This window comes from Staurois parvus, unplaced genomic scaffold (assembly GCF_062004578.1).
Source record: "Staurois parvus isolate SC_StPar_1 unplaced genomic scaffold, SC_StPar_1.0 ptg000051l, whole genome shotgun sequence".
NCBI lineage: Eukaryota > Metazoa > Chordata > Amphibia > Anura > Ranidae > Staurois > Staurois parvus.
The window spans coordinates 2,271,245-2,297,765 of NW_028317847.1; the positions used below are offsets into that span (position 1 = coordinate 2,271,245).

The 26,521-nt window shown below is 41.6% G+C and overlaps 1 protein-coding gene across 2 annotated transcripts in view; it reads left to right on the forward strand.

Annotated features, from left to right (window-relative positions):
• The window catches only part of RUNDC3B (RUN domain containing 3B), a 346,416-nt gene that overhangs the window by 169,672 nt on the left and 150,223 nt on the right, over positions 1-26,521 (forward strand). For both annotated transcript variants that reach the window (XM_089666259.1, XM_089666263.1), the window contains exons 3-5: positions 8,785-8,918; positions 18,127-18,212; positions 26,030-26,119. In XM_089666259.1, the coding sequence (XP_089522385.1) occupies positions 8,785-8,918; positions 18,127-18,212; positions 26,030-26,119 (310 nt within the window). The remainder of the gene's footprint in view (positions 1-8,784; positions 8,919-18,126; positions 18,213-26,029; positions 26,120-26,521) is intronic.

The following is a 26,521-nucleotide window of genomic DNA, read 5'->3' on the forward strand; positions in this document are numbered from 1 at the left end:
ATGTTTAGTAAATTCTTCTCCATCTACTAGAGGGGAACCTTTGAGATGTAACATTAAGAATTGTTAGCAAAGAGCAACGCAGAAATATGGAAAATCAATACGCATTTGCTGACCATCTGAGATGCCGATAGCTTAATGAGTTTTCCAATGTATAGTTTATATATAGCTTAACAAAGTATGCAGAGGATCTGTAGATGTATATTTTAAAGCAGAATGTAGCAGAATAACTTAAACACTGGGTATTATTTAGATACTCTAATACATTATGTACATCCTGTTACCTAATTAGCATTGAATGTTGTCATGTTGGTAGGGTCATTTAAAGGGTTCGTCCCAAGGTAGTCACCCAAAGGTGAATTTTTATAGTTGTGCTTCTAAGTTTGCATACTCTTGGAGAATTGGTGATCTACAGCATGCACCATTTTAAAAGAAAACATAAGTGAGTAGGCAAAAGACATTTCTTTTATTTCTTATGGGATTCATATTCAACTGTAGGTCTTAACAGAGTGGCACAATCCTAAAACAAAACATGGCAACAAGTAAACAAAAGAAATGACCCCTTTCAAAAGTCTGCATACCTTTAGTTCTTAATACTGTGTATTGCCCCCTTTAGCATCAATGACGGCATACAGTCTTTTGCAATAATTGTCTATGAGGCCTCAAATTCTTGCAGATGGAATAGCTGTCCATTCATCTTGGCAAAATGCCTCTAGGTCATGCAAAGTCTTTGGTCGTCTTGCATAAACCGCACGTTTGAGATCCCCCCAGAGTGGCTCGATGATATTAAGGTCACTGAGGACTGTGATGACCATTCCAGAACCTCCACCTTTTTCTGCTGTAACCATTGGGGGGGGGGGGTCAATTTGGCCTTGTGCTTAGGGTCATCGTCGTGCTGGAAAATCCAAAAGCATCCTATGCATAGCTTTCGTGCAGAAGAATGCAAATTGTCTTCTAGTATTTTCTGATAACATGCTGCATTCATCTTGCCATCAATTTTCACAAGATTCCCAGTGCCTCACACCCCCCCCCCCCCCCAAAAAAAAAACCCTTCTCCAAACACAGTTGTGACCATAAAGCTCTATATTGGTCTTGTCTCTCCAGATTACAGTGTGCCAGAAGCTATGAGGCATGTCATGGTGTTGCCGGGCATATTGTTACCAGGCTTTTTTGTGGCATTGGCATAGTAAAGGCTTCTTTCTGAGAACTTGACCATGCAGCTCATTTTTGTTCAACTTTTGTCATATTGTGCTCCTTGAAACAACCACATCATCTTTTTTCAGAGCAGCCTGTATTTCTCCTGAGGTTTCCTGTGGATTTTTCTTTGTATGCTGCACAATTCTTCTGGCAGCTGTGGCTGCAATCGTTCTTGGTCTACCAGACCTTGGCTTGGTATCAAGAGACCTCCAAATGTTTTACTTCCTAATAAGTGATGGAACAGTACTGGCTGGCATATTCAAGGCTTTGGATATCTTTCTATACCCTTTTCCATCGTTCTAATGTTTCATTACCTTGTTACTCATTTCTTTTAACAGATCTTTTCATGCTCCCCATGGCTCAGTATCTAGTCTGCTAGCTAACAAACTCATTGACTATACACAGACACTAACTGTAATTTAAAAATCCACAAATGTGGGAAATTAACCCTTAACTGCCATTTTAACCTGTGTGTCACCTTGAGTGTCTGTACCAAGGTCAAATATTCCAGGGTATGTAAACTTTTGGTCAGTGCCATTTGGGTGATTTCTTTTATCATTATGATTTTTAAAAAGGAGCCAAACAACTATGTGATAATAAATGGTTTCATATGATCGCTATCCTTAAAAGACAATTTTTTGGGATAGTCAGTCATATTTTCAATATCGTTGTCAAAATGTCATGATTTCTGCCAGGGTATGCAAACATTTGAACAAAACTGTAGATAAAGGTAGACCCATTAAAGTGAGTAAATTTTGGGCTATCAGGACAGGAAGTGAATGGGAAATCTCCCCAAAAGAAACAGACAGTAAAAAGTAACCTCATAGGAGTGCAGAGTAAAGTTTTGGCTATAAATGCACTTTAAAGCATTACTCTGGGCAACAAGAAGAAACCTGTCACATATGCAGTAAGTTACCTCTGTATCAAGCCCACCAAGGCTGTTTCTAACATATTGAGTTTGTTTTTGTATTTGCAGTTTGAAGGTCAAATCAAGGAGTCTGTTGCCTGATGTTATATTGCTGACTTGTTTTTCCGATATAGTGTATTCATGTGGTGTAAGCAATCCCTAAGGCAGGAAGAATGACAAGGACTTGACCTTCATATTTACTCTGTCTATTAGTTTGTTCCAAACATGTTTTTTTGTTGTCTTCTTTGAAGTAACCGTTTTTCTGGTAAAATTCTGTGTAAAATGGCAAAATAAATGAAATGCAGGTACCTTCAGTTGAGCGGGAAGATGGTCATTATTCAACTTGCTCTACTGAAGTTGACATTTGTGTATCAGATCTCCATTGGTTCCTGGTCTGGATGCTCAGGTTAGAAAGGTACCTAAAGTCACATATGTTGTAGATCGGCCTTTCGCAGCCTCGCAGCCCAGAAGAGCCCTTAAAATAACATACATTTTTCAGCTCATGGTGCATTAGAAAGATCAGTGAGTTCTAAATATAATAATAAATAAAAGAATAACGAATGGTAAGTGCCTAGATTATTCGACACCCAATGTCGATCATTTTAACTTCCCTTGTTCTTTATGATAACATAATATGCAGTAATAATCATAAAATGACCAGAAAAGGAAATGTGGACGGGCTCCCTTACACTAGTGGTCATTGGAGAAATACAAAAAAGATTTTTTTCATTTAGTTGATTATATGGGATGATGTGTCAGGCTTTGGGAGGTTATTCTTCTGTTCTTCCACTTTCTTTAACAAGTATGAAGTCACTAGAGAAATGCCCCGTTGATTGTTGTTCAGTTAAGGATCCTCTTATATTGTGGTCACGGGAAGAGATGTCCTCTAACTGGATGTCAATGAAGTGACCCCTCACATAATGGTCATTGAGAGTGGTGTCTCTTTATATCTATGTTCAGTGAGAAGATCGTCCCTTGCATTGGTGGTTAGTGATAGAGTGCACCATCTCATTGGTGGTCAGTGGGAAAAATACCCCTTGCAGTGGTGGTCATTAGGTGGGCAAACTTTACAGACAGTTAAAAAGATAATTGGTGTTATTCTGCTGGGTCTGCCAAGTGATGTTTGCCCAAGAACGATGCAGGCACCATTAGCTTAGAGGTCAATACGCCACTGCCCATAGAACCCTTAGGAACTTCTGGAGGACTCCTAAAAATCCATGGAACCCTGATTAAGAATGTAGATGCTTATAATTCATGCATAAATGCATGCAGAAATTATGAGGAGACTTTGGAGTTATTAAAACTGGAGAGTGCAAAATCTGGTTCAGTTTTGCATGGTAGCCAATCAACTTCTAACTTCAGCTTGTTCAATTAGGCTTTGACCAAAAAACCTGGAAGCTGATTGGTTTCTATGCAGAGCTGCACCAGATTTTGCATTCTCCAGTTTTAGTAAATCAACCCCTTTAGGTAGTTTACCTATTGCAAGGCCAGCAGAGTCATTTTGCTCCACCTGCTCTGATTACAGTGTCACACTGTATCCATGCTGCCAACTCTTAAAATAAAACCCCAATTCTAATCACAAAGTACTTTATTCCCTTTCAGCAATTTTCAAAATTACACATTTTTGTTTTTTTGCAGGCACTCTCCTACTTTTTTTTTTTTGGTGTGATTAGATCTCTCATTATCGCATTGCTTTACTGTCGAGGGTGAGCAGCTCACACATGGGTAAGAGACTGTATTGTAATTCTCCCAACTTAAAATTACAGTAAGGACATATAGATATAAAAGTGGGAGTGACTACAAACCATGAAATATTGGGTGCGGTCTTAAAGAGGAATAGTTAAATAGATATAGTTAAAATTTCTGCAGTGTCAGTGGGAGGAAAAAATGGCCTTGGTAGTCAGTAAAAAGAAGAATGCCCCAGCATTGTTGAACAACCATGCAATTGCAAGAACCCCTAGACAGCCTGGCCAGGCAGACATTAATTTATTTATATGGTAGACAGCTTGGTCAAGCTGCCCGTTCTCTTCTATAGCACACCGTTAACCTTGGTGATCTCTTATTTGCTTCTATGGTGGGTCAATTCCTGGACCTGTTGGACTATTGGAGTCTGCACACTTACCAAGACGGTCCTGCATGTTCTGAGACAGTTGGGGGCATGATACTGAAATCAGTTTTTTAAAGATTCAATTATTTCAATGAGTGTTATATTAAATGAGTACATAACCAAAATAAAATTGAACCTAAAACTGAAGTTGTCATCCTGAAGAATAGACTGTAGCCATGTAGGAAATGCCATGTAATACAGCTGGACTAATATTTTGTTCCTGAAAATGTCATCCCCTGTGTTAATCCTTTACATTTCACTAGATTCTGTTGACTACTGCCAAGCTGTCCAGAGTGCATGCATCTTCAAGTGTTATGGCATGTTGCATTACACAGCCCATTAAAAATGACTTGCATCTCAAAACTCTAAAGTTTGCATTGCAGAGTGCTTGTATACTGTAGGTCCTATGTCAAAAACCCAGAATGTGTTTAAAACCCAATGTCAAAGACCCCCATTCTTGGCTTCTCTGTGCTGAATGTACCGCTTACGCATGGTTTCTATGCCTTGTGTGAATTTAAATGCAAGCATGACGGCATCCATCTTTGCCCATACAGTCGTTCCTTGCTGTACAGTTTGGTTATTCTCAAGAGTACTGCTATACCAGGTTCTATAGACATTCACTGAAAACAACTTACTGTCTAAGCCCTGGTTCCTGCCAGTGCGACTTGTCATGATACTTGACAGTTCAAAGTTGCATGATAAGTTGCACATCATTTTCGGCAATGGAACCGGTCAAATTGCTGCGAATTTGAAAACGTTTCCTGCACTATTTTTGTGCGGTTTCATTGCGACTTCCTTTAACATCTGTTTTTAATGAACTCGCAAGCCGCAATTAAATTGTACATTAAAATCGCACTGATTGTCGACTTTGAAATCGCGCTGAAGTAGCACGATTTCAAAGCCACACTGGTGTGAACCAGGGCTAAATAATTTATCTGGAAAATTATTTTCTTAGACAATGTGATAGTGGACAGATCACTATAGATTTGAATTTTTTCCCCTCTAAAGTCAAGCAAGGCGGTGTTAAGTGTGGAATTCAGCAAAGACTCCTTGCTATCATAGTAATGAAACCGGACAATGATGTCTCTTGGTCTCGCGTCCAATGGTGGTTTTGGGGCAAGAGAGCGGTGGGCCCTGTCCATTTGCCAATCTATGTCCAGAACTGCCGGGGCCAATGCAGTGAACAGACCCCGTAGATAATCTTGCAGATCAGCATCTCCTACAGATTTAGGAATTCGAAGATTCTGTCTCCGCTCCCTATTCTCCAAATCTTCTTGTAGGGATTGTAACTGCGACATCTGTTGTTTCAAAGTATGATTATCTTCCTCCAGTACATGTACATACTGCACCAGATCATCAAATTTGGTTTCTAGGTGGTCTGTACGTTCTTCCACCAGTGCTGGTCTGTACGTTCTTCCACCAGTGCTGGTCTGTATGTTCTTCCACCGATGCTATCTCCCCTCTGAGTTCCTGTGCTATTTTCCCCACTGCGGCAGATACAGTATGGGACAGACTCTGCAGAAGGCCATGTAACTTATCATCCAGAATGTCTGCTGTAAGGTAGGGGATAGGAGAAGGGAAGGATAAAGCAGAGTGGTTACCTCCGCCTCGCGACCTGACTGATCATCCGGTTCTGCCGTGGGGATTGTGTGATCACTCGAGGCTGGGGATGCGGCTCGTGACACATATTTACCCATATGTGTAGGCCACAACTGCTTGGCGGGTGATGGAGAGTATTTCTGATGCCAGATTTTGCCCATGGGGATCTGCAAATGATACTGAGTCCGGTACCTGTTCTCCTCTGCTGCAATTAGCTAGCGTGAGCTCCAGAGGAGCTAGAAGAGAGAGCGGTGAAGTGGAGCGAGGTCAATGTGCGACCGCCATCTTCAGCTTTGCGCATGCGCCCCTGGAAAATGATATTTTTACAGCAATCATCTAGCACAGATGCTGACTGCCCTGTCTGAGGGCAAAATCGCCTGCAACTTTGTATATGAAATAAAATCCTAAAAATGTGCTATAGAAAACATGTCCAAATCTGAACGTCACATCAAGAATTCCTTTCAGGCCATAATTACTTTGGGTGCAATAATGACTCAAACATGTAGTGGAAAAATACAAATATTTTCCATTTAAACTGCAGTGTTCTTAGACAAGCCTTGGAAAATCAACCTAAAAATTAAAATGCAAATATAATAAAACAGCGGCAAGATGGCAATCTCAGAACTTATTATATCTCAGTGTTACTGCTCAATAAAGTACCACTGCCTGCGTGCTTCGAGTGCGCACCGCCTCTGCCATCTTTTCCTTTTCTAATTGAATCTGCAAAGACAAATAAAAAGGAAGTCATTCTGTATAGTAAACATTACGTCGGAATGAATAAAACAATCTCTCTCTCGGGAACGGACTGGAAAAAATTGCATGTTTTTAATGTCTGCGGGGGACCGCGCAGAGGAGGAGGCGGGTATTGCAGTCTGTGATGTGTTTTTTTAGTTTTAAGAACACTTGGATACTATTCATTTTAATTTTCATTGGCTGGTGGATTTACTTTAATAGTTTCTGTAGTGTAGAAGTAAACAAAATGCCATGAAGAAAAAGGGGTGATGTACGCCACATGGGGTTCTTCTCATCACTAAGATTTTAGAAGTGCCATGTTTAAAGCTAAAACTGAATGTCTCTTTTAAAGATAAACGGTAGAAAGATGATCAAGCAGATAAAATGTTACTAAACCCACAACAGTAAAATCAGTCTGTATATGCAGTAAAGCATGCTTGTTATACTCACTATGGAACCTAAGGGGTTAATCCTCTGCATTGTGTAAAAAGGCTGTTTGATCCTGTCTTCACTGATCTTCCCCTTCTTTTGCTGTCCACAGCCATAGTTAGAGCAACAGTAGAAAGTCTGCACATGCTCAGTTTGATGTGAATTGCTAGAGTTTTTTTGGGGGGGTGGTGGTGCATGTGAGCAGCACAGGGCCAATCAGCACTGTCCAGGCAGAGGGTCAGGGGTTATTCAGCCTCATAGGACAGTCAGAGATGAATGAAAACTCTTCCTACAAGATTAACCAGCTGGACACTGATAGAAGTCACAAGACTGCTATATACTGCTGATGAGAAAAGGTGTTTAATCATTTATATTTACTATAATCATTGTATTTCCATGTCCTGTGTACTGTGGGAGACCAGATAGAGTGAATGCAGGGTCCGGGGAGACCAGATATAGTGAATGCAGGGTCCGGGGAGACCAGATATAGTGAATGCAGGGTCCGGGGAGACCAGATATAGTGAATGCAGGGTCTGGGGAGACCAGATATAGTGAATGCAGGGTCCGGGGAGACCAGATATAGTGAATGCAGGGTCCTGGGAGACCAGATATAGTGAATGCAGGGTCTGGGGAGACCAGATAGAGTGAATGCAGGGTCCGGGGAGACCAGATAGAGTGAATGCAGGGTCCGGGGAGACCAGATAGAGTGAATGCAGGGTCCGGGGAGACTAGATAGAGTGAATGCAGGGTCCGGGGAGACCAGATAGAGTGAATGCAGGGTCCGGGGAGACCAGATAGAGTGAATGCAGGGTCCGGAGAGACCAGATAGAGTGAATGTAGGGTCCTGGGAGACCAAATACGGCGAATGCAGGGTCCGGGGTTTTGTAACACTTTACGTATTCATAAAATGTATATAATTGCCTGAAGTTTCCTTGCTATTCATCTCTTGAAATTCAGTGCTTTATACAAGTAGGAGATTAGCATAGTGGAGATTGAGCTCATCAGTCTCCTGCTTCTCCTTCATCTGTAGATCCAGAGGTCGATGTTGCTTGCTCGGTCCTTTAGTTTCAAACAGGCTAAGGCTGCATTCACACTTTAGCAATTTTTAGCTTGCAGCTTGAAGCTCCAAAAATGCTCAAACTTAAAAAAAAAAAAAACAGTTGTTCTCTATGGTGCAATCAGGTGTGAACAGGCACCATAGAGAACAACTGATTTTTTTAAGTTTGAGCATTTTTGGAGCTTCAAGCTACACAAGTGTGAATGCAGAGTAAGAATCCAGAGACTGATGTGGTTTGAGTCTTATAGGAGTTGTTCACTATGCAAGACAAATTGCCCTGTGCAAGGGAATTTTCCCTTAGCTTAGTGAATGAGGTGCCTCGTTCTGTTAATTTTCATCATCCAATCATGTGCAAGCCAGGGGCAGACTGTCCATTTGGAAACTCGGGCACTGCCTGAGGGCCCGGGGTCAGTAGGGGGCCCCATGAGATGCCCCTGGTACCTTTTTCATAGGCTTTTTTGAGTTTGGGCAAGGACACAGGGACCCCATGATCCCCTATTGCCTGGGGGCCCCAGGAGTTGTCAGTCCGCCCCTGGTGCAAGCAAAAAGTTTTTTTTATTTTCCTTGCATGTGATTGGGTATTTTTGCAAAGTGAAATTTCACCACATTCAGTAAGCTCTGTGGCAAATTCCCTTGCTAAATACAACTTCCCTTGAAAAGTGGACTGCTTATTTGCCTTTAGTAAATCAATCCTATAACGTCAAATCGCTGAAAACAGGTTGCCTGCCTCAATATATTTTTTCACCTTTTGTGTTACAGGCCAGCTTACCTGGTTTGGATATGAAAGTCCTCGAAGCTTTTGGGATTACATACGGGTCGCATGTTCCAAAGTGCCCCACAGCTGTATTTGTAGTATTGAAAACATGGAAAACGTTAGTTCCTCGAGAGCCAAGGTAAGAACGCATACTTTTTTTTTTTTTAAAACACTGCAGTTTCTCTATTGAATTTTTTTGTGATCAAAACTGGCTTTGCATATTCAAGAGGCGTAAAGCCAACCCATGGGCTGGTTCATGCTTGTAATTGGACTGCAGTTATAGAAGTAAAGGCTTAATTTACTTCCAGTGTGTCCAGGGACCTCCAAAACCTTTAGGTCTCATGTACACTGCTGCTCCTAAATGTGAGTTTGTCTTCGGCCACACCAATCTGACTGAAATCGTGCGACTTCCAGTGAAGTCGCACAATTTCAAAGTCAGATTTCAGTCCAACTTCAGGTGCGACTTAAAGGACACAGATGTCAATGCAAAGTCACACCTGAACTTGCAAAGAGTAGTGCATGCACTACTTTCAAAATCGGTGCAATTCAGACTCACACCGATATATGACTGCTTCAATTGCTGACAATAGGGTGCGATTTGTCATGCAATTTGAAATGATCAAATCGCATGACAAGTAGCACCAGTATAACCGGGCACTTTAAGAGCTTTTGGAGTTTTTTTTGCCAAAGCTGCTGAACTCGACTCTGGTAAAAGCCTGTATGTCCATGTTCACATAGGCTTTTACCAGAGTTTAGGGGCAGTTAAACGTTCGGAGAGGAACGTTTTGGGCAAAGAACGCTGAACGTGGCATAAACGCCTGAAAGCTAACTAAGTTTAGCACATGGGCGTTTGTTCATGTCAGTGGAAAATACTCTGGCTAATCAAATGAATAACCGTCCAAGCTCTAAACGCGGTACCACGTTTACATGCTTTTGTGCCGTGTTTTGTGTTTTTCTGCTGCCAGGGTGGCTAAATGTCTAGGTGAGCTCATGTGTACATGGGGCCTTAGGAACTCTATTATGTAAAAAGCAGCCTTGTGCGGTCAGAGTGTGGTCCATCTTACTCATCTCTCTATTGGCCACTTAGTGGTTTGCTTCATGGGTCACTAGGGAGGCAGAGGAGGTAGACCACAGTAAGACCATGCAAAGTCTGATTTCTGTTTGCATAATAAAGCATGCTGAGTTTTGGGGGTGCTGGGACTGGGGGACAGACATTGAGGAGGCAAGACCGAATACTGTAATAGCATTCCCTCGGGTTTGCAGCTTAAGCTCCCAGGATCAGGCCCTCCTATCCCTCTTGTATTGAACTGTATTGTTGCTGTATTGTCTCCCATTATATTGTAAAGCGCTGAGCAAACTGTTGGCGCTATATAAATCCTGTATAATAATAATAATAATAATAAAAAGCTAGTTATCCCAGCCTAAGACCATATGATAAAATCATGTACTTAACTACATAGTCAAAAAAATATTCGGAAACCATACAAAATGAATTTCTCTCAATTCCATACCAATCTTTAATTTATTATTATTATTTAAGTGACCTTAACCACTTGCCCTGAGGAGGATTTACCCCCCTTCCTGACTAGGCCATTTTTTTGCAATACACCACTGCGTTACTTTAACTGACAATTGCGCGGTCATTCAGCGCTGTACATAAATTCAATTTATGTCCTTTTTTCCCACAAATAGAGCTTTCTTTCGGTGGTATTTGATCACCTCTGCGTTACTTAAAATTTTTTGCGCTATAAACAAAAAAAAAAAACAACAATTTTGAAGAAAAAAAAAACAATATTTTTGAATTTTGCTATAAAACATATCCAATAAAAATTTAAAAAAATCAAATTTCTTCATAAATTTAGGTCAAAATGTATTCTGCTACATGTCTTTGCTAAAAAAAAAATCCCAGTACGTGTAAATTAAGTGGTTTGCATGGAACTTTATAGCGTTTACAAATGGTGGTATATATACTTGAATTTTTATTTTTTTTTTTATACTATTAATGGTGGCGATCAGCAAATTATAACGGGACTGCGGCAGGCATTCTGACACTGGGTGGGAACTGACTAACTGCCACTAACATTCCCATCAGTGCTAATAAATAACAATAATAAATAATAATAATGATCAGTGATAATAAATAACAATAAATAATAATGATCAGTGCTAATAAACAACAATAATTAATAATGTTCAGTGCTAATAAATAATAATAGTAAATAATAATAATGATCAGTGCTAATAAATAACAATAATAAATAATAATGATCAGTGCTAATAAATAATAATAATAATGATCAGTGCTAATAAATAACAATAATAAATAATAATGATCAGTGCTAATAAATAATAATAATAATGATCAGTGCTAATAAATAACAATAAATAATAATAATGATCAGTGCTAATAAATAATAATAATAAATAATAATGATTAGTGCTAATAAAAAGCACTGACACTGTACTAATACACTGGGCAGAAAGTGGTTAACATCTGAGGCAAACAAAGGGTTAACTGTGTGCTGTGCGTGTTTTACTGTGTGTTGTGTTTTACTAGACAGGCATTCTGTTTTGTATCTTTGCTGTGCGGAGAGATAGAAAACAGCATGTCCATGCTGACAGGAGAGAGACCTGTGTTGTTGACACACAGGTCTCTCCCCTGTCAGCTTTACTCGACGATCACCGAGTGCCAGCCAGGACTCAGTGATGGACATCCCTAGCCACCAATAGCAGTGCTACCTGGAAATGCAGATCACGTATATGTACATGATTTTGTGCAGCCCTGCCGCCCTGTAGCAGTACATCTGCTATAGGGCAGTGGGAAAGTGGTTAAAATGCAGGTTTATATCTCATCTTACCTCTCAACCACCACTTCTAAATAAGGGTGTACCTGCAAGCTAAACCCATATGCTCCAAATTATTATTATTTTTATTATTATTATTATTATTATTATTAATCAGTATTTATAAAGCGCCAAGAGTTCGCTCAGCGCTGTACATTACAAAGGGGGACAGAACATGTGACAGAACAATACCAATACAATGCAAAACATGAGGGGATTGAGGGCCCTGCTCTATGGAGCTTACAAATTATGCCTTGCTCATTGTCAGAGACCACTTTGTGTATAGTATATGTACATAGAAGGTGGCGGTATTTTCAGCCATTTCACCATTCGCATCCTCAGGAGATTAATATGAGAATAACATTTTTTAAAATGTGATAATGTAGCCCAATAGGATCAAATTGTGATGAAATGTTCCTTGTGGCGGGACCATCAAGGTCGCCAACAACCGGGCCCTGGCGTACTTCCACCATGAGTGGGGGACATGACGGCAGGAAGGGGGCCTGCTGCAGCAGAACATGTGAAAGTGTCCTGTTGCAGGACCACAATATTGGGCCCCGCAACGGGAGTAACAAGTCCCAGGATCAGTAGGAAGGGCCCCGGACACCGAGGGAAGGGTGATGGTGTCTTCCACCGGGGCCCTTAAAGTTTTAGTTATGCCTCTGTTATAATACCTTGATCTCCTGCAGAAGTGGATAGTGAAACACATTAGGATTACAGCCACGTTTTATGTAAATATGTGCAAAGTGGCCCCTGACCATGAGCAATGCAGGGGCGGACTGACAACTCATGGGCAATAGGGGATCATGGGGCCCCTGTGTCCTTGCCCAAACTCAAAAAAGCCTATGAAAAAGGTACCAGGGGCATCTCATGGGGCCCCCTACTGACCCCGGGCCCTCGGGCAGTGCCCGAGTTTCCAAATGGTCAGTCCGCCCCTGGAGCAATGTATAATTATTTGGAGCATATGGGTATGGTTTGCAAGTGTATCGACATTTGTGGGTAGTAGAGAAGCAAAATGAGACATAGACCTGCATTTTAAGCTCACTGATATACTAACGTTTAGTATGGAATTGAAAATGAATTGTTTTTTGTAATGGTTTCTTAATATTTGTCTGAAGATGTAATAAAATATAATTGTAGGATTTTATTTTATGGTCTCATTTTTAGCACCATAGAAGTCCCATCCCCACTGAGGGATTGGTTATGAATTTGATTTTGTTTAGAGACGTGGTGTTTTTTGTGTTATCCTTTACACTCCAAAGATTTTTTTATTATCTATAGAGACCTATCAACCATTGGGGTCCGTTTTAATACATTTAATTTCATGACAGGTTCACGTTAAACCTTGTGTATAGGAAGAGCAAGGATGACTGTCAGTATAGCTGCATCCTGAAAGGGGAACTTTATAACCTTTTAAGTAAATAACAGGTCTTCTTTAAAGCCTTGGTATTGTTTGCTAATGCTGATTTACCAGTGATGTCATCCTTAATTGAATTAATTTAGTAAAGACTTCTATTTTCTCCTACTGTCCCCGTCATTCTGTCCTATTGTGGTTAATAGCTCAGGCCATTTTCTTTCCGCTTGAAGTCTATGATAAGAGGATTTCTTGGAAACCTCGTGTAATAATACACTACAAGAAAGCTCTTATTCCTAATATCCCCTACAGCAGCTTCCAAAAGAAATACTGGTTGTGGGGGATCATGTAACTCAGCCCCCTTCCTCCCACCAGGTGGTTCTTGCCTGCTCAAGCACTGAGCACCGAGCAAAATGGGGTTAGGAGAATGTCCTTGACCCTGTGTAAACTTCTAGTCCTACCTTGGAGTTTATGCAAGTCTCCTTGTCCTTGCTTCTGTTGGGAAGAGAAATGGCTTGGGATTTCAGGAAGGCTGAGTATGTACTGCTATGGAACTGGCCATGGGAAAAGCACAGGTTCACTTTGAAGATGAATTCCAGGTATGGTATATTTTTACATACTGCGGGCATGGGTGCCATTCAGAGAATGCTTTGCATTCTCTGAATGAAGGGGAATCATTCTCTGATTCAACGAGGTGGAGAACGTGACATCACTGCCCCACCTCTCCAACTTGACCTATCACAGACTGCTTTGTATTCATTTAGACAATGCAAAGCATTCACTGAATGACACCCTTGCCAAGCAGCTGATCTCTTGTGTTCAGAATGCATCAGGCCAGCTGCTCAGCACGGGACTCAGAAGCAAGTGGAGATTATCGGAGGGGAAGCATTCTCTGATTCGACGAGGTGGAGAACGTGACATCACTGCCCCACCTCTCCAACTTGTCCTATCACAGACTGCTTTGTATTCATTTAGATTGAGGTGATTGTAGCCGTATTAGTGCATTTGCGACAGAAACAATTGAGTACTGTCCGTGATACTTTTTTTATTTATTTGCACTAACATACAATTCTGAGGACAAGCTTTTGGGGTATGTCCCCTTCTTCAAGGTCTAAGCAGTCCTTCTTCAAGGTCTAAGCTTAGACCTTGAAGAAGGGGACACACCCCGAAAGCTAGTCCTCAAAATTGTATGTTAGTGCAAATAAAAAAAGTATCACAGACAGTACTCAATTGTTTCTATTCATTTAGACAATGCAAAGCATTCACTGAATGACACCCTTGTCAAGCAGCTGACCTCTTGTGTTCAGAATGCACCAGCTGCTCAGCACGGGACTCAGAAGCAAGTGGAGATCATTGGAGTAGTGGTGTCTGCTTTAGTGATTTCCTGCTTGCAGGGGCATCAGCAAGGTATGGTATATACATTCATGGTTACATTGGTCCAAGCTGGAGCAATGTATCTACAGTTGTGCTCAAAAGTTTGCATACCCTGGCAGAAATCATTAAATTTTGGCATTTATATTGAAAGTATGACTAATCGTGGCAAAAAACTGTCCTTTATTTAGGGATAGTGATCATATGAAGCCATTTATTATCAGATAGTTGTTTGGCTCCTTTTTAAAACAGATTGATAACAGAAATCACCCAAATAGCTCCGATCAAATGTTTATATACCCTGGAATGTTTGGCCTTGGTACAGACGCACAAGGGGACACACAGGTTAAAATGGCAATTAAAGGTTAATTTCCCACATCTGTGGCTTTTTAAATTGCAATTAGTGTCTGTGTATAAATAGTCAATGAGTTTGTTAGCTCTCATGTGGATGCGCTTCACAGGCTAGATACTGAGCTATGGGGAGCAGAAAAGAACTGTCAAAAGACCTGTGTAACAAGGTAATGGAACTTTATAAAGATGGAAAAGGCTATAAAAAGATATCTGAAGCCAGTCAGTACTGTTTAATCACTTATTGAGAAGTGAAAAGTTCGGGGATCTCTTGATAACAAGCCAAAGTTAAGTAGACAAAGATTGCAACCACAACTGCCAAAAGAATTGTTCAGGATAGAAAGAAAAACCCACAGGTATTCTCACGAGTAATACAGGCTTCCCTGGAAAAAGACGGTGTGGTTGTTTCAAGGAGCACAATATGACAATACTTGAACAAAAATTAACAGCATGGTTAAGTTGCCAGAAAGAAGCCTTTACTGTGCCAATACCACAAAAAGCCCAGTTACACTATGCCCAACAACACATTAAAATGCCTCACTGGGCTTTTTTTGTGGCATTGCTGCCACATGTGATAAGAAGTGGCTACATATGATCACTGTCCTTAAATAAAAGACAGTTTTTGACATGATCAGTCATATTTTCAATATGCATTTCACCATTATTACCTCGGTATGCAAACTTTTGAGCACGACTATATGGGGAAAATATATCATGCCTGTAATTCTTTATTTAATGCAACACTCTGGGCAGGAAAAAAATTATCTTTGCAGTTGGCACCCCCCCCCCCCCACTCCCCCATTGCAGGAGTTAAATGCTTGTTAAGGGGTAGATGAATAAGGTGTAATATCTATGTTCTTTCTCACTCCGGCTGGCTCCCTCCCTGACCGGTCCAGGAAAGCTTTTTCTATAGGGTACTCTGGCCAGCAATTGCATCAAGTACAGTTCAGGATCGATAATCCTGCATTGTAAGTAAGGATGCCAGGGGGCCACACACATCCAGCAGCATCAGAGACAAGAGGTTCACTTTAGACAGAGGGGTAGCAGAGTGACGTCTTCTGTTAAAATATCCTTTCACCTAATAGTCATCACATGTACATCAGATATTTTTTTTTTGTGATTTTCCAACTTGACTGGAGAGTGCACAATCTGGTGCAGCTGTGCATGGTGGCCAATCACCTTCTAACTTCAGCTTCTTCAATTACGCTTTGACAATAAAACCTTGGTTTCTATGCAGAACTGCACCAGATTTTGCACTCTCCAGTTTTAGTAAATCAACCCCCTATATGTATTTTAAAAAATAACAGAAGGCAAAACTTTATTTTTTGTTTTGGATAGAAGGGAGAGGTATTAAATACTGGTGCACCAAAATGAAAATTCTGGTGTTGAAACGGAAAATTCAGGATGCATTTAGCCAAAAACCAAAACTGAAATGTCTGCATATGTGGGGGTTGGGAGCTCAAAAAAAATTTATTTTTTTACTTTTTAAAGTGTTTTTATTTATTTATTTTAACTTTTACTTTAACCAATAGTCCCCTATGTGATCACATATAAGTGACAGGTCCTCTTTGTAGGGGGGGGGGGGCAGTGTGTGCAAGGAGGGGGCATTAGAGAAGCAGTGTATACAGAGAGGGAGCAGTGTATACAGACTCCCTCACTTGCCATCGCTAAAAGTCATTGCTGGTTTTTAAAAGTAACTACTGGCTTTTTTTTTCCTTCACTATAGATCTGAGAAGGAGCTGTCATTCGCCCCACCACTAAAGTAAACAAAGGGGTGGGGTCTCTGGGTAATGTCATTGGGTACCCTACCCCTTTGTTTACTTTAGCAGTGGGGCGAATGATAGTTCCTATAGTGAAGGGGAAAAAAAAAGCCGGCAATTGCATTTAAAACTGGCAATGACACTTAGTGGTGGCAAGTGAGGGAGTCTGTACACTGTTCCCTTACTGTATACAATGCTTACCTCCTCTCCTGCCTTTCTTCGCTGCCCCCCCCCCCCATCTGCAGTACACACAGCCCCCCAAAAATCCCTGGCCAAATAGACAGTCTGCCCCTCATTGGGGCCGGGTATCTCATTGTAGGCACCTGTATCGGCTCACTTTTTCCTTTCGTTAAAATGCTGATAGGGCTATTTTCGGTCGATATGTTTTGGCCGCCGAAAATTCGGTGCATCCCTAGTATTAGAACACCTGTTAGTTTATAATGCTGTCTGTGCCCCCGTTAGAAAGATTCTCCCTCTCTGTTTGTCCTGCTTTTCATTGTCCTCAAAATTGAAAGTAAAAGAAAATCCCAAATGTTGGGTTTCCACCATAAGAGCCCAAACAATTGTCCGGTTCTCCTTGATGTTTCACAGCAGGACAAAAGGACGGTACTAATCGTATGAAAATTCTTGTACAACAAAGGTGCTTTTTTGTCATCTGTTGTTTCTGATCCCGCGCAGTCTTTCATATCTAATTTTTCTTGTACGAAATCCATCTGAAAACCGTACACATTTAAATGTGTTCTGTTCAAGTATATGAGAGTTTTTGGAGTTTTCGGAAATTTTAATTCTGAATCGGATGTCAAAAGTTTGTGTAAACACTATACGAAAATTGACCGATAGTGCCTCATGCGTAATTTTTCTTCTGTTTTTCTCATAGCGTGTAGCCCACTTAGTAGAGGGGAAATGTTCCAATGGGAACACTAGTTCTGGTGACAAAACAGGGATTCCCTTACTTTTCCTCGCACTTTCTGGTTGGCTATGGGACACAGATCTGTCCAAAATGAAATAAAAAGTTTTGCCTTTAGTTCTCCAGTAAGGCTAGGTTCACATATGTGTGGGTGGTGCAGCTGCAGATCCGCATGAAAATCCATGCAGCCGCACCACCCGCACAGAGGAATGCGGACTCGCGGGCGGGTGCCATTATTTCTAATGGCACGCCGTCTGCACTGGAAAACGCAACCGTACTGGGAATCAAGGTTCCCGTGTGGGCTGCATTTTCAGAAGAAGTGCAGAGACTTCTTCCCAGAGTGTTACGGGGCACAGCAGTCCATTCAAATGAATGGGCTCTCGTGCCTGCGCAAAACGCAGCCCGCAATGCCGCATATATGTGAACCAGGGTTAATAGCTTTGGTCACTCTGCATCACCTAGACATCAATACACCTGTGTGGTAAAGGGTGTCATAGGGTAATATTAGGTCATAACAAAGTTCCATTCACAAGGCTGCTTTTGTTTTTTAGCATGCAAATCATTACAGGGAGAAAAAAGGTATTTTCTTTAATTGTTTGTGTCGCTAATATTTTTCAAAGTGCTACATAAGCGGGGATCAGTCTTGTATCAGAGTCAGTTGAAAAATGTTTCTGCTTTTGGAGGTGTAGTTGTTATGGGCAATACAAACCCTTTTTATATGGTATATATTTGTTTTCTGCCTAATTTTGTGCGTTTTTTTTCAGGGCAGGGCCTGGATCCGAGTTGCACTGATGGAAAAACGCTTATCTGAATACATTACTGCAGCACTGAGAGACTATAAAACTACAAGGTCTTCTACATTTCATTCTACCATTTTTTTGTATGATTATGGTCTGAGTTAGCAGGGCCTTCTACATTACTTGTATTCAGATATTTGTATATTAAATTTACCCAATAACTCTTTCAAATTTTACTAGTTTAAGTATCTGCAAAGCCAAAACGTTTTTATAGATTGTAGTTTTTTTTTTGTCTGACCCATGGAGGATATTTTCCCTCATATACCAGCCTGGAAACACCTTAGGAAGTAAGAGGAGAGAGTTGCAAAGTGAGTTCAAATGCCCTCTTAGAAAGTTGTCACCACAGGTGTCCCCTCACCCAGGGACATACCTGCAGGAGTCACAGTTGCCACCTGGCCTGTCGGGAATTGCAGTTTCTCATTCACAGAGGACTGTGAATGAATGATGTGGCCGAGCGGGTGGAGCCATGCACGTCCGCATTTTTTAAAACTTTTGATAGCTAGCGGGAGGAGAAGATCCCCCCCCAGCTGTCAAAACAGGGGTACTGGGGCCGGTCTATCCACTACATGTTACACCTTGAATATGGGTGTAACATGTAACATGTTATGAACGGTGAACTTATCCTGTGATGGTACACCTTTATATCTAAATATAGTGGCACTTGAAGTTCGTGGCTTGAAAAAATACATGCGACTTTACTCCAAATAAAGCTTGTGCTCTTGGCCCCAATAGACTTCAATTGAGCCCCTGATAAACACACAAAAATAAATGGAATGTGCATTTTTTGAGCATTTTTTTTACCTAGTAGCTAGGTTTTCCTTGGATAAAAAAAACCCCGCTGAAGCCTGAAACACATAGAAAAACGTGAAAAAGAATAACACCTGAAAAATGACCAGAGAATATTCAGCTGTGTTCTTGAGTAAAGGTAGCTTGTTTTCAGGTACTTGTTTTCAGCCTTGATTTGATATCAGTTCAGGACACTTCTGAAATTGTTCACATTTCCCTGGTAGGTGCATTTGATCTCCTAAGCTGCATCAACCTGCTTCAAGCTGCTTTTGTATTCCTATTGATCTGTATGGTGAGAGAAGCACTTCTGCTGTGAACAAAAGCTTGTAAACGCTGGCCATAAAAATGTCCAGGGAGTACGCAAAGAAAACTGTATTGTTTGCTCACACTGGTGTTCAGCGGAGAAGTGCCTAAAATTAGTGGTCAGTGTAGGGTCCTTACATTTATGGTCAGTTGAAAAGTTCTCTGACACTGGTAGGTAGCCAGAAGTGGCCCCTTACATTGGTGTTCTTTGAGAGGAAGAATGTCATTTACATTGCCCTTCATTGGGTGTTACAAAATGGGTTTTCTTGATGTTTCTTAAAGAAGATTTAATTTATGGAAATTTTAACGTACTGTAGTTACATTGGTTCAGCTTGGACCATCGTAACTATGCATATACCATACCTGTGGGATCCCTCTAGAAGCTAGAAACCACTGTAGTAAATTCTGCTACTCCAGTGATCTCCACTTGTGGAATAGGTGCAGCATGGTGTGGCAGCAGAAAGCACACAGAGTCGCAGGTTTGTAAACGATGTGATGCAGAACTTGTAAAACAGTACAACAACCCAACTGAGGAACTTAACACAGAGTGGAGAGTCAGAGGTATGTAGGCCTGAGCCGAAGAAAACACCTGTCCAGGAGAGCAGAGTACGGCTTGGCCGTTCCAACCCAATGGAGGGCTTTCTGAGTTGCAGATGAAGGCCCTAAGCTTTCCCTATTCATCAGGAACTTCTCCCTACTGCTAGTGCTGTCCCTGGCAGATGGGTGCTCTGTCCCTGCACTAGCCACTTGCCTAATTCGCGCAAAAACCCGAGGGCAAGGACTTAAAAAGATGCTGTGCTACACAGGGGACCGAGGGTGTCATAGAGAAATCTAGTTTCTCTTGACTTCCTCCTCCCAGCTGCATTACCATTCCGGACGAGAAACACTTGCAGTGAAGAATGTGGACTGCATCTGCCTACACCCTGCTTTCTTGGTCCTGTGCCAAGTGGCTGCCCTGCTGCATTCTGAACACAGGAGGTTGGCTGTTTGGCATGGGCACCATGTAGAGAATGCTTTGCAGTTAGTGGAGTAGTAGTGGAGATCACTATATAGCGGTACTTAATACAGTGTTTTCCAGCCTCTAGAGCAGGATTTATCAACTAGGGTTCCTCCAGAGATTGCTAGGGGTTCCTTGAGAAATGAGCAGTTTCTGCCTCTCAGATAAGTTCTCACTGACACCATTGATCTTTCTAGCTATCTGTAAGAGGGTAATTCTTCCAAATGACCACAAGTATAAGGAACATTCTTCCCACTGCTAATATGGAATTTTTAGCAGGGGTTTCCCTGAGACTGGAACATTATTTCAAGGGTTTCTCTGTGTTGTAAAGGTTGAGAGAGGCTGGTCTAGATGGATGCCACAGGTATGGTACTATGCATAGATACATTGGTAAAAGCTGGACCAAATGCTACATTATCTTTTGGGGCTACCCTTTAGGGCAGTGGTTGTCAACCTTCCTATTGCCACGACCCTTTAATACAGTTCCTCATGTTGTGGTGACCCCAACCATAAAATTATTTACCCAGTAATTATAATTCATGAAGTGTCGTTTTACCTCCAATACTGCTGCTTTCAACACAGTAGCTGCTTTCAACACAGTAGCTGCTTTTAACAGAGTAGCTGCTTTCTACACAGTAGCTGCTCTTTACACATCGGAAATATGTGTTTTCCGATGGTCTTAGGCGACCCCTGTGAAAGGGTCGTTTGACCCCCAAAGGGGTCACGACCCACAGGTTGAGAACCACTGCTTTAGGGGTATCTCTAAGCGGTCTAAGATGTAGGGAATACATATTCTGATGGCTGCTAGATGGGTGATACCATGACTCTGGAAATCAGTTGATGTCCCCACGCTAAATCATTTCTTAAGAGCGATCTCTGAAATCCGGGAAATGGAATATCTTACAGCTCTAGTGGGTGATTACTCAGGTCACTTTCGATCTAATTGGGAATTATGGGATCATTCTCCCTTTGGTCCCCCCTCCCCCCCCCCCTTATATAGCTCAGGCACCTCTTTATGTACCGAGCCTCTGGCAGATAACATAACCCAAAGATGTGCCGGCTTATGTTGTTTTGTGCTTCTGTACTGTACAGTTCACCATGCTGTCTAATTGTGTTCACATTTCTTCTGTTGTTGTTTTGTTGCAACGTTTACACCTAAAGTGTTGTTGTAACTCTGTTCTGGAAAAAAAATGGGCTTTGGCCTTTAATAAAAATTTACAATAATAAAAAAAAAGCTGGACCAAAGTGACTATGGAGAAATATCCATACCTGGAATTCTTCCTTAACGCTAAATTCCAGAGTAAAATGACTCCGATACCTGAGAACAATGTATTTGATAGCAGACAGCGCAGGTAGAAAGCACAGGAAATTATTCGCTTACTGGATTTCCAGATCAATATATTTTCTAAACTTATCAAACAAATATAACAAAACTTTTTTAATGTTCTATTTAACAGACCAAATAGACCAGTTAAAGGAAATTCATTGTTAGGTTTTACATACATTTTATGAGAACACTCTTTTTATTTGTACAGAATGCATCTTATCCAATAATGACTACAACACCTTGTAATGCCTATTTAGGGAAACTTGGCCTTTTCATCAGATCTCACCTAGATCAATGGGGAAGCCTTCGTGGTATTGACAGACCGGTGCAGCCAAAGGGATAATGTGTTCTGCAGCGTTCAGCTATTTGTAGAGACTCCTTATAGAACACTGTCAGCCCTGAAGTGTTCCTGAGGAAAGATTTTGTCATCTTTTCATACATTTTCTTTTAAACCGCTTACATTTTGGATTTCTTGGCAGGTTTTATTACATTTTTAAACTTTAAGTGCCCGGTCATACCAGTGCGATTTGCAAATTGAAATCACACCTGAAATTGCATCAAGTGAATGTCAGTGTCGTAATGTGCAATTTGCTGCAGTGCGATTTCCAAAGCAGTTCTTGCATTACTTTTTCTGCAGGTTTGTTGCAATTTCACATGCATAGAATATAATGAAAATTGCACTGCAAATTGCAAGAAATCGTTGGAAATCTCCACAAGTAGCAATAAAGTCTTCAGAAATCGCACCTGAAATTGCACACAAATTGCGCAGTGGTGTGACCGGTGACTTAGTGTTACTAAACCCATGACCCTGCATTCACTATATCTGGTCTCCCAGGACCCTGCATTCACTATATCCGGTCTCCCAGGACCCTGCATTCACTATATCTGGTCTCCCCGGGCCCTGCATTCACTATATCTGGTCTCCCAGGACCCTGCATTCACTGTATCTGGTCTCCCAGGACCCTGCATTCACTGTATCTGGTCTCCCAGGACCCTGCATTCACTATATCTGGTCTCCCCGGACCCTGCATTCACTATATCTGGTCTCCCAGGACCCTGCATTCACTATATCTGGTCTCCCAGGACCCTGCATTCACTATATCTGGTCTCCTACAGTACACAGCACATAAAAAGTGCAATTATTTTAGTAAATATAAACTGCTAAATACCTTTTCTCATCAGCAGTTAGAGCAGTCTTGTGACTTCTATCAGTGTCTGGCCGAGCACTGGTTAAAGCTTGTAGGAGGAGTTTTCTTTCTGCTCTAGGAGGATGCAGAACCCCTGATCTCTGTCTGGACAGTGCTGATTGGCCCTGTGCTGATCACATGCACTCTGCCAAGAAAAAAACCTCTCTAGTAATGCACACTAAACTGAGCATGTGCAGAAGGGCTGCTGGTTCAGTCTGTCTTGTCAGGGTGGACATTTGAATAAGAGGAGGGGTAGAGAAGACAGGATCAAACAGCCTTTTTACACAATGCAGAGGATTAACCCCTTAGGTTCCACAGTGAGTATAACAAGCATACTTTACTGCATATACAGACTGATTTTACTGATGTGGGTTTAGTAACACTTTAAGTACATCTACAGGAAAAATGTAAAGTGTAACTATAGACAAAAATGACATTTATGATGCAGCCTGTCACTTGCATTACAGTAGAACTAAAGGCAAAATCTTTTTTTTTTTTCATTTTGAATACAGGGTTATAACCTCTGTTGTTGTTTTTTTTTTGCCATTTGTGTCCCATTGTGAAGATGTCCCTTCACTTCCTGCCCCATAGCCAAAAGAGGAAGTGAAAAGAAATCTCTCCAAAGTGAGGGAATCCCTTGTTGTCACCAAAACTAGTATAATAGAGAGGGTGAATCTCCCCAATTGGGACACCGACACCAATAAAGACCTGACAGGTGTTCTAAGTCCTCTCCACTCTGTCCAAAACCAAAAAAAAGTTTTGCCTTTAGTTATACTTTAACACAGCAGTTTTGCTGTTTTTCTGAGCTGCCTTGTAACATAGTTTTATTACTGTTGACACTGTGAGTATATCCTTTAATTTTTATCTGCCTTTAATTGACCAAGCTATCCAGCAAAGTGTTAGTTACAGGGGTGGGGAAAACATAAAACTGGCAGTTGTGCTTACAATGGTCAGCTTTTCTTCATATGGCTTTACCTTTTTTTAAAAAAAAAAAAAAAACTTGCAGTACTGTTTAGGAAGTGTTAGCTGGAGTTGGGCTTTAACTCGTCTATCTTTAAAATGGTTGTAAACCTCTGATATGAAAAATGAACAAAGCATATCCTTCTATAGTGTGTATGTGCCTCAATCCAAAGCACCTAGTGTGATTTCTGTCTGCCGTCCTGTTCCTCTGCTATCTACATGAGTCACATCTGACAGCTTGTGCCTCCAAGTAATGGGGGAGGTGGCCTCTGGCACACAGCCTGTGATTGGCAGCCTCAACTGTGCATGTTCCCTTGTGACAGTGGTCGGCAAGCCGCGGCTCGCGAGCCACATGCGGCTCTTTACAAATTTTTATGCGGCTCTTCTGTGTGCCGGGCGCCCGCTCCCCTCCCTCCTCTCGGGCAGCCGCCCCAAAAGTCAGGACTCTGCAGCTAGCCCAGCAATGGGCAAACTACGGAGCGTGGCAAACATTGGCTGTCAGGATGTAGGCGGGGCAGTGTGACGAACTCCTCTCCTCTCACAGTCCGCCCTGAAGACCGGAACGGCGCGGGAACACGGCGAGAGGAACGCGCGGAGCAAAGGTAAGTGAATTGACACAATATGGGGGATGAATTACTATAGGGGGGATGAATTACTATAGGGGGGATGAATTACTATATGGGGGATGAATTACTATATGGGGGATGAATTACTATATGGGGGATGAATTACTATGGGGGATGAATTACTATAGGGGGGGTTAATTACTATGGGGGGTTAATTACTATGGGGGATTAATTACTATGGGGGATTAATTACTATAGGGGGTATGAATTACTATGGGGGATGAATTACTATGGGGGATGAAATACTATATGGGGGATTAATTACTATGGGGGATGAATTACTATGGGGGATGAATTACTATATGGGGGATGAATTACTATGGGGGATGAATTACTATATGGGGGATGAATTACTATGGGGGATGAATTACTATATGGGGGATGTATTTTCAGTTTTAAAAATGTGGCTCTCAAAATAAATTTCAATCGTGGTTTTGGCGAGATTTGGCTCAGTTGAAAAAAAAGGTTGCCCACCACTGCCTTATGAGATTGTGTAGAGAGGGTTGTGTCCATTCCCTTTACTCATTTCTCAGATTACACCCAGCTTTCCTGTCTGTGCTTTGTAATGTATGACATCAGATCCCTGCCTCTGGAAGCTCAGAAATACTGTGTAAATTCTGGACTTTAAATGGATTTTGAGGATAGAGGTCTGGGGATAAACAGGTACAATTTATGTAGGAGGATTTGTTTAATCTCTGTGTATCACCTGAGGATAGCCACTTCACTGGGTATATGTAAGGGTTCACAACCATTTTAAGAGCTCATTCACACATGTCGTTAAGGGTAGTAAAAACCAGCGGTTAAGCCACACTTTGACCACCCCAACTTCTCCCTTTAACTGCAGAGGCAGCTGTGATGCTTTGTTTCATGACCACAGCAAGAATTATACTCACTGTGGTAGTCATTGAAGTTATTACTCATACACCGTACTATTTTGTTTATTTATTTATTTCAGGTACCTGAAATAAATAAATACTCCGCTTTCCTCCCACATTCCAAAGACATGCTGCTAGGTTAAATGGATCCTGTCTAAATTGGCCCTAGTATGTGTATGTATGAATGTGAGTTAGGGACTTTAGATTGTACGCCCCTTGAGGGTTAGGGACTGATGTGAATGTACAATATATATGTGAAGCGCTGCGCAAATTGATGGCCCTTAATGTGGGAGGAAAGCGGAGTACCCGGAGAAAACCCGCATAGGCACAGGGAGAACATACAAACTCCAGGCAGGAGGTGCCGTGGTTGAGATTCAAACCAGCGACCCTGGTACTGCCAGGCTGAAGTGCTAACCGTTTAGCCACTGTGCTGCCCATACTATCCATTTTATACACATTTCTTCTTTTTTTAGAACAAATCCTGTGATCCCAGTTTAGGATATTTTTGTTTTCAAAATTTAGTAGCTGATCTTCCTGATTTTCAGCGATTCCAGACATATCCTCTATAGTGTATTCCAGCGCTCCAACACTCCTTGTGCTCCATGACCTGTCATGTGAACATCAACTCCCTCAGTACACACTATACACAGAAAGTAATCACAGCGTATGTTTCAATGAAGATGGTAAAAATTCAGTAGCAGGCCCGGCTGGGGTGGCCACATGTGGTTTTGTCCTGGTAATGCATTGCAGGCCTACTGCTTTATTGATATTGAGATTGCTGAAGCGAACACTGTTTTCTGCCCCCACAGGAGATTTTACGATGATGGAGCGATAGTGCTGGGTGAAGAAGCCAATATGCTCGCCGGTATGCTGCTTGGACTCAATGCCATTGATTTCAGGTATTTGACCCACTTGCCGCCTCCGCTAGAAGAGTGTTATATTATATGGGGTCCCACTGGAATGAAAGGAGAACTGACTTCATTTGGACTTGTCAGGAGGGTCATAAGTCATCTGTGTTAAAGCTGACTTGAAGGCAAACCGCTAAATACACAGATGTTATATCAACATATATATAATAGAATATATAAATACAACATGTGTTGTAGTGGCCAAATAATTTATATTTCTGTCCTGCCAGTCAGGGCACAGTACGGGGGGGTCAGGAGGACATAGTACTGGGATCAGGAGGGCACAGTACAGGTTCGGGGCCACTGCCTGGAACACGGCTATCTCGGGACAGCTTAGTAAAAAGCATGACTGACCTGGCAAATCCGGGACAGTTGGCAAGTATGATGCAATGC